The 9717-nt window shown below is 31.1% G+C and overlaps 2 protein-coding genes across 3 annotated transcripts; both read left to right on the top strand.

Moving 5' to 3' along the window:
* The first annotated feature begins 1133 nt into the window (after positions 1 to 1133).
* Positions 1134 to 6422, top strand: LOC107625211 (uncharacterized). 2 transcript variants are annotated; one of them, XM_016327791.3, is made up of 3 exons: positions 1134 to 1876; positions 5763 to 5838; positions 6035 to 6422. In XM_016327791.3, the coding sequence occupies exons 1-3, from the start codon at positions 1262 to 1264 to the stop codon at positions 6220 to 6222; spliced, it is 879 nt and encodes a 292-aa protein (XP_016183277.2). In that variant the 5' UTR covers positions 1134 to 1261; the 3' UTR covers positions 6223 to 6422. The 2 variants fall into 2 exon arrangements, with proteins under 2 accessions (XP_016183277.2, XP_016183275.2); XM_016327789.3 differs by having other exon boundaries at positions 1144 to 1876; positions 5760 to 5838.
* A 1058-nt stretch (positions 6423 to 7480) lies between these two features.
* On the top strand, positions 7481 to 8344 carry LOC148573511 (uncharacterized). The gene has a single exon (XM_088505796.1). It carries the CDS (start codon positions 7481 to 7483, stop codon positions 8342 to 8344), a length of 864 nt encoding a protein of 287 aa, XP_088361922.1.
* Positions 8345 to 9717: the final 1373 nt, after the last annotated feature.

The following is a 9717-nucleotide window of genomic DNA, read 5'->3' as shown; positions in this document are numbered from 1 at the left end:
AATAAAGGATAGATATCCAAAAATATATATGTAAAGACTAAAGAGTAGTATAAATGTCAAATAATGGTATTTGTGATGGTGGAGAGAGAAGATGATGGTGTTGGTTTGGTTTTATTGGTTGTAGTGACAACAGAATTGGAAGAGATTGAAAAGGAAAGTGAACATGTACAATTCAAACTTAAATCAAATATTAAGGATGAAGCTAAATTAAATCAAATTAAATATTACAAATTTTAAAATATAAAAATATTTAAGAGATCAAATAATAAAAAATTAATTAAAAATATTTTAAAATTATTTTATTTTGTATTGTTTTTTATTTTATATTTTTTAATTATTGTTCAAATAATTGAACAAGAAAAAAAAATCAAGACCCATTAATTTTAATCTATATTGTCAAAACTTTTAGTTAGCAATCTAATATTTTTAGTTTATTAATTTAATATCATACTTTTAGTTTACATTTTTAAATATTATTGTCTAACTACTGATTTTAAAAACAAAAAATTTTGCTAGTCATATACTACTGCTTATTGAATAATTTTAAATATAATTAGTATGTAATAATAATGGATGTTGCATGAATGAAATTATAGATATTAAGAGTTTAATTTTAATACACTAACAATGTAAGATATTTTACATAATTATATAATCATTACTAAAAAACACAATTATATGATATATCTATTTTTTAGATGATTATTCTCACAGTTAATATAAAATATAATTATATTTAATGATATAATATTATGTAATTAAATTTATATATAAAATAATTAATAGAATATCAAAATTAAATTTTTAAATTAAATAAAATAATTTTAAATTATTATTTTTTAAATATTACCGAGAACAAAAATGTTTTATCCCATCATTTAACATAACACTTAGGCAAATATAATTGAAAAATAAAAAAATTTAGGGGCAGCATTTTTATTAAAATTTGGTCAGTATTTAACTAATAAAAAAAAAAGTGAATAATTTCATATTATTAGATGTAATCTTATACCATTAAAAATATCAATAATAATTAATTAATGATTACAAATCACAAAACCTACTTAACTCTAGGATTACTCTTGAGAAATTATTGAATAACCCCATCACAAAGGATTGAAGTTGAACTATGCAACAAAAAGCCAATAAGTAGCAATAATCCCGTTTCCATTTTTGTTCCTACTTTGTTGTCTCTTTCTTTCTTCTCTCTCTATTCTCACATACACACTCTCACACTCTCTTAGCTTCTTCAACCAAAGACATGTTCTGTGCTTCACAAGCCTCAACGGCAATTTGTGCCGCCATGGATGAAGCCTCATGCTCTTCTTCCACCAACACCATTCAACTCGGAGGCAAAGCCATCGACCGCCACAACCCCATCATCTGCCATTCTAGAAGAGCAACCCTCTCCTCCTCCTCCTCCTCCTCTTCTTCTTCTTCTCACCCACCAATCAACCCTCAGAAGAAAAGATCTTCTTCAAAACCATCATCAAGTAATGCAGAGAATAAGAACAAGAACAGTGCTAAAAAGGGTGGTCATCATGATCAGAAGAAGAAAAACGTAGCAGAAAATACTGTCTACTCTTCTAAGCAGATTGATAGCGTTCTGGCGAGGAGAAGTTGGATTAAGCAAAATAATAATAATGGTGATTTATTCACTACTACTCCTCCTGTTGGTTCAACAAGGTGTTTGCTCAGTGACACTGCTTTCTTCGATGATAACAATGATGGTGTATCAGATTTTCATGATCCAGCTTTGGTATTAAATAATAATAATAATAATAAAAAGGGTCAAGATGAAATTCAAACTGAAAACAACACTTTATCTAAACCTTCTACCTCTTCCCATCATCCCAAGTCTGCTTCTTCAGACCAGGTTAGTTTTCTCTTAAACCAACTTTTTCTTTTTCTTTTTCTCGGATGAATTCATAGGTATCTTCTACTTAATGGACATAGATAATCCTGTTTGAAAATTAGAGATCCTATATCATACTAGATATACATAAAAAATTAACTACTACTAAATTAGTCAGTTCACTCGTATAAAATATATGTTAAAAAAATGAGATAAACACCGTGTGTATTATAAAATACATAGCATTTTTGTTAGCGAACTCTCTGAGCACGTGACTCTCTTAACTTGAGGTTATTGGTTAACTAAAATAATATCTGTGGATCGGATGTAACTGGCCCTAGTGACTTGTATTTTATGGAACTCATCTTCAAATGACTAGTCCACTACAGTTCAATTCAGTCTTAATTTTTAAATGTTTTAAAAATTCTAAGAATAATGTTTTTAAACATCAAACGGTAGTTGGTTTTTGAGTCTAGACGTATTGTATGTTCCAATACAATTTCTCAAATTTTAATTACTTATTTATGGATATGATTTATGATGGACTATAACGAAATCTATATTGTGTAGTCCATAGCATATTTTTTTTCTTCTAATGGGAAAAGATTTGGGAAATGTTTCCCTTCAAAGCCTCTCCACTTCTACTAGACTGCTGTGTATAGATGCACATTGGCAAATATTTTAATTTATGGTAATTTTCATGAAAAGTAAAAAGGAGTGCACTCTCTGGAAATAAGTGTTTGTCTTTAAAGATCATCAAAATTTGACTTACTTTCACAAAAATAAATTGACAGCAAATAATTATGTTTGAATAAAATTTTAAAAATAGATTATAATTGAAACTAATAATGTTAAGGAATGAATTACCATTTATAATCACAAATGTTCAAAATACTTATAATTTTATCCATAAAACGTAAAATTAATGTTGTACTTGTGAAAGAAAGATTCCAATTAGCAAATGGTAAAGAACAAAGTGTTGATGTGATAAGGAAATAAGGTACATAGTACACACAGAGAGAGAGAGAGAGGTAGAGAGGGAAAGAGAGAGGGAGGGCGGAAGGGAGGGAGGGAGAGAGAGAGATTAGGTTAAGTTAACTTGGAAGGTAGATTTGTTAGTAGGATAGTGTATATAACGTCAAAAAGAAAATTTACGAATATATGAGATTTTGTCAAAGTATTACACGAAGATTTTAAGGATATCTAGCTGAGAATTTCATACAGCGACAGTGATATTTCAGTAAGGAATGGCAACGGATCCCCATGGAACGGGGATATGTCCCCGCCCCCACATCCAAAATGTCCCCCCGTCCCCGTTCCATATTCGCGACAGGTAATGGGTACTCGATAACCTCCGGATATTTGATCCTCGCGGATATCTCCATGGATTCTCTTTTTAAAAAATTGATAAAATAAAAAAAAAAGTATAATCCTTCGTCATAATACAATACAATTCATAATATTCTCTTATGTTCTCAGGCCATGTACAACAAAAATCTTTAATACTAAATTAATTGCTACACCTAATATCAATCAATTTCAAACATAGAAAATTAACAATTGAATAAATTCTAAATTTTCAAAAAAAAATAGCAATAATTGCACAAACAATTGAATAAATAGAAGTATAAACTCAAAAAATTAACAATTTCAAACAATTGAACAAACCCTAAACCCTCAAATGTTGGAAAAAAAAAACCTAAAAAACTAATCTGAGAAGGGCACTTAGTACAGATGATGGCGACAAACGAGAGGTGGTGATGATAGAAGGAAGGAATGATGCGGCGGCAGCGACAAGGCTACGGGAAGTAGCGACGATGAGTGGCGAAGAGGCCGTTGGAGGCAGCGACAACGCTGCTTATGGCGGTGAGGATTCTTCTGGATGCGCGACGATGAGGAAGTTTAAATAGGAGGTCGTGACGAATATAATAGAACGTGGAGCATGAGGCAGTGATGCTGTTGAATGAGCGTGGTGCAGGATCCGATGACGATGAGGCGACAATAGTGAGTGAGGAGGCGGTGACCGGCGGTGGGAATTAGTAAGGGTGAAAGTGACCGACGACGAGGCTTGAGTTGAGATGTTCTGTGTATGTGTGTGAAAGTGAGAAAGCGTTAGTATAATGTGAGGGAAGGGAGGGATGCAGCGTAAAGAAGATGATGGAAAATTAGAGTTTATATATATAAAATGATAATTTAGTCATTTTATATAAACGAGTACTCCCGGGGCGGGGATCTCCTAACGGGTAGAAAAATCCTCCATATCCATCCCCCGGCGGGTAAATCCTTGGGAATACCAACCCAGCAATTGCCATCCCTATTTTCAATCAGTTCGACTCCACAAACTTATATTCTACATTTTGCCAAATGTTATACTTCTTTACTTTCATGAGAACATCATCTCTACTTCTAAACATATATCCCACCCAAAATTCAATCCCACCATGCATTTTACAATCTTCTCCTTTGTCAATGTTAAAATGATCATTTACTTGCATGGCATCTAAGTCAAAAGTATGATAATAACTTGAAACACGTGAAACATGAGGAATAGCTAATGATGGAAAAGGAGGAACTGAGGACTCCACCATTGGAGTCTTTGACATATACTCATATGATACATCACTCTCACTAGATAACCCAGTGTCAGCAACATACACCGAGACAAACTCACTTTCCTCCTCCTCCACCTCAATATAGCATTCCATCGCATGATTCAGCATTAGCTTCGAATACATGTCGAACATTACCCGCACATGGTCATAACCTTAGACCCAAAATGTCCTAGTTCAAACTCACCATTGGGCAGCGTTGATAGAAGAAATTTGTTTCGACGTTCACACTCTCTGTGAAATCAACTACACCCATATTCATCAACACGAGATTTTTCATAGCATTGAGAGAATCTAGATGATAGGTGCACATCATCACAAGAGAACTGCACTCAAATATCACCTTCTCAACATTTCTTATGATCACATTTGGATAAACAAAAAAAAAAAAAAAAAAAAAACTCACTACTAGACATATATATATATATATATATATATATATATAGGAAGAAAATGTAGTGTACGGATTGAGTGTGAAATGTGTACAACCAATTTTATAAAGTAGATGTCGGATGCACCATGATATGTGGTTAAGAATATGTGACACATCTCGGATGCATAACGTTTGAGATATGCAGATAAATTTTTTTGAGCCACTACATCCGAGATGTTACACGACAATTTAAAATAATAAATACGATTATACAAAACATTAAAATAAAATATTTATTTTATTTATATAAAAAAATTATTTTATCAATCAAAATCCATCTATTATTTGGGTACAACATCAAATTTTTTTTATGAATAGAATTATCAACGTTCTAAATATTTATAAGTACAAATGACATTTTATTCTAATTTTAAGTTCTATGTAGTTTATAAGCGAAAATAATATTTTGAAGTTTATCATTTTTTAAATTATTATAATTTTATCGATTTGACCTTACGTATCAATATTAAATAATATAAATAATATTTTATATTCACTTTTGTAACTATTATACGACTTACAATGACTTCTTTTATTACATCCTACATCCTAGAAGACATGATAAATTATCTTAAAACTACTTTTCAGTTAAGTATTCAAACTTAAATTAATGGTCACATAATAGATTATTTTAAAAAATGATTATACAAATAAAAATTATTGAAATAAGTTTAATTTTATAACGTTGTCAAACACACCTAAGACTATTTTTGGAGTAAGTTCTTTTTTATTCCCTTGAAATGTTTACTCAACTCCAACAATAGAGAAGGTGAAAAAGAGTTCCATGTAACACATGCAACAAATGCAATGACGTTTTTTCTTTTTTTTTTTAAATTATTTTTATTTTGAATGAATTTTGTAGCAGGAAGTTGTCCTAAGGGTTTCTTTGCACTGCAAGGGTTGTGAAGGGAAAGTGAGGAAACATCTCTCCAAAATGCAAGGTATTTATCCTTCTAATTGGGCCTCCTAAATATCCTTTCCTAATTAGTTATTACAAGGATATTAGTAAAATATAGACTATATTATTATCTTATTATTGTCGCACCTAAAAAAATGGTTTCTTTTAATTTCTAATTAATTAACAACATTTTAGGCCATGCCTCTAATTAAGGGTGATAATAATTTTAATTTTGGCAGGAGTTAGTTCCTTTAAAATAGATTTTGCTTCAAAGAAGGTGACAGTTGTTGGGGATTTGACTCCATTGAGTGTGTTGACAAGCATATCAAAAGTGAAGAGTGCACAATTTTGGTCAGCAACTACTGATTCAGCTGTTGGATCTAGTTATTATGGTACTTTAGAAACAAACAACAAATATGTTATCTAATTGAAATGGGTATGAAGTGGAATAGTGATGTTGTTACTGTATAAGGTATATGAGTGAAACTGGACATTAGTTTGATTATTGCATATGCAAATGTTAGAAGTGTAGCTGTGGGTTTTATGAATTAATTTTCTTATGCATTCATTAATAGTGTATAAAACAATGTGTTTTGTTCAATAAAAACTTAACAACATATCATCTTATTGTTTGGGCTTCATTTTGAAAACCATGACATGATAGTTTGCTGAATTCTTATTGAACAGAAAGATAATTATTGATAACTAATAAGATTTTGTGTAATATCTATTACGTAATTGATGTTATTCACTATCTCATTTAGCTTTACAACCTCAACTATGTATATATTGTGAGATATATTTTTAAAGGTAGAAACTCAAGTGCAGTCGATTTCACGTGTAGTTGATAGCTGAGAGCCATTAGATGAAAATTTAGTCAAATCAGTCAAATTATCTAACCGTTCTCAATTATCAACTTCACGTGAAGTCGACTGCACCAGAGTTTCCACCATTTTCAAAATATGTAAAAAGCTATTTTGAAGAGTTAAATATCTTCATAGAGTTCTGACTTATTCAAAGGTGGTAACTATTTGAAAAGTTATCTCTATTGAAAGGTTGTAACTATTTGAAAAGTTACGAATGTTGAGTACGTAGCTGCATGTTGCACGTACCTATAAATTTTTCTCATTTCATTATTGTCATAGATCCATCTCAACACTTTCTTTATGCGCAAAAGAAAGAATAGAGAATATTATTCTGTAAATTATTATTTAGTGTAAGGCTTGACTGTGTGAGTGCATAAATAAGTCAAGTATTCTTCATTGTATCCTACAGGAAATTCGCCAGTAACCCATTTTGAACACCATTGTACATTGATGGGGCAAATTAAGCCTAAAAAAAAGTGTGTGTAACACACGCCTTGAAAAATTGCGCTATTTGATTCACTAACCCTTTTTCTCATAACTCACAATCTTTAGGCTTAATTGTTCACCAATAAAACAAAAATGGCCACCGCATCAATTATGGAGATGACGTCGAATTTTATCAAGTTAAAAAGATTTTATGGTAAAAATTTCATACGATGGCAAAAGAAGATGCACTTCCTTCTCACAACACTAAAAGTAGCATATGTTCTTACCATACCAAGACCTCCAGAAATTGAAGGGGAGGCCATTGCAGGAACTTGAGCCAGACAAAAATGGGACAACGATAACTATATATGCACTGGGCACATACTAAATGGCATGACTGATGCACTGTTTGATGTCTACCAAAATGTTGGGAGCCCAAAAGAATTATGGGACAAATTAGAAGCAAAATATATGGCCGAAAACACAACAAGTAAGAAATTTCTTGTCACTCGCTTTAATAATTATAAAATGGTTGATGGTAGATCTGTCATGGAACAACTACATGAAATTGAGCGTATTTTAAATAATTTCAAGCAACATAACATGCACATGGATGATATCATTATTGTATCTTCAATTGTCGACAAACTCCCTCCATCATGGAAAGAATTCAAAAGAACTATGAAACATAGAAAGGATGATATTTCTCGTGAGCAATTAAGTAATCACCTTCATCTTGAAGAAGAGTATCGTAAACAAGATGATACTAAAGAGCAAAATACTCATCCTAATCTTCACGTAATGGAAGATGGAAAATCCAATCAGCCCAACAAGAAAAGATACCAAGATTTTAATAAATCTCAAGGTAACAATGGTGATATCAGAAAGAATAAAAAGAAGGGAAATTATTTTCATTGTAGAAAACTAGGACATTTTAAGAAAGAATGTCATTTCTTAAAAACGAAGAAAGAAAAGAATGACATAGCAATAAAAGATAATCTTATTGCTGTTATTTCTGAGATCAACATGATTGAAGACATTGGGTCATGGTGGATAGACTCTGGTGCAACTCGACATGTTTGCAAGAATAGAAATTTTTTCAAGACATTCAAAGAAGAAAATAGGGCTATTCTGTACATGAAAAATGCATCAACTGTTCAAGTAATGGGCAAAAGAACCGTGAAACTTGAATTCACTTCTGGAAGAGTACCGACTCTTACTGATGTATATTATGTACCCGAAATCAGAAAAATTTAGTTTATGTACTTTTACTTAACAAGTATAGGTTTAAGCCTGTATTTGAAGAAGACAAATTTATTCTGTCTAAGGGTGGAGTGTTTGTGGGTAAAGGATATCTATGTGAGAATATGTTTAAATTAAATGTTGTAAATACTATTAATAATAATAATGTTTCTGTTTATATTGTTGAGTCCTGTGATTTATAGCATAATCGTTTATGACATGTTAATTTTCATAAATTAAATGATATGATAAAATATGATCTTTTTCCAAATCAATTAAAAATTCATATGCATGTACAACTTGTATATTAACCAAGATTAAAGAAATTCTAAATTATTATAATTAATACATTCTGATGTATCATGTATGTGATTTCCATGGTTGGCCTACTATAGATGGAAAGAAATATTTTGTCACTTTTATCGATGATTTTAGTAGATATTATTACATATATTTGATGCATTCTAAAGACGAAGTCTTGGATAAATTTAAGATTTTTAAAACCGAAGTTGAACATGAAACCTTTATTAAATGAAGGATATTCGGTGAGTACTTCTTTTTATCTAAGTATTAAATTAGTACCCAATACAAATTCGTCTATTTCACAAATTGAGTATACAAAAATAATTGGATGCTTAATGTATGCTATGACTTGTACTAGACCAGATATAGCATATGCTGTAGGTCGCTTAAGTCAGTATACAAGCAATCCAAATAAAGACCATTGACATGTTGTCCGAAGAATATTAAAATATTTGAAAGGAACAATAAATTATACTTTGTTTTATAGTGGTGAACCTTCTATTTTAGAAGGATATACAGATGCCAGTTGGATAAGCTATACAGAAGATCATGCATCAACAAGTGGTTGGATCTTTACCTTTGGTGGGGATACTGTTTCTTGAGGATCCAAGAAATAAACTTGCATAACGGACTCTACCATGGCTGCAGAATTTGTTGCTTTGGCAGCAGTAAACAAGTAATCTGAATGACTTAGATATTTATTACTTGAAATTTTAATTTGGCCAAAACTAATGGCACCAATCTCTATATATTGTGATAGCCAAGCAACATTATCAAAGGCTTATAGCCAAGTTTATAACGAAAAATCTAGACACATTGGAGTAAGACATAGCTATGTTAAAAATCTTATTGACAATGGAGTTATATCTATAAAATTTATAAGGTCAGAACAAAATCTTGCAGATCCTTTGACGAAAGGACTGACAAGGGATTTGGTGTTTAAAACATTAAAAAGGATGGGACTAAAATCCGTATTTTAAATAATTACCAATGGTGAAAACCCAACTCACACTTGAGTAACATCAAGTCTTGAGTTCAATGCGGTAAAGTACACTATTAGAATAATTGCAAGTACTCATAATTAT

This window comes from Arachis ipaensis, chromosome B2, assembly GCF_059453495.1.
Source record: "Arachis ipaensis isolate K30076 ecotype BB chromosome B2, ASM5945349v1, whole genome shotgun sequence".
NCBI classification, from domain to species: Eukaryota; Viridiplantae; Streptophyta; class Magnoliopsida; order Fabales; family Fabaceae; genus Arachis; species Arachis ipaensis.
This window is presented reverse-complemented; position numbering and strand designations above follow the sequence as displayed.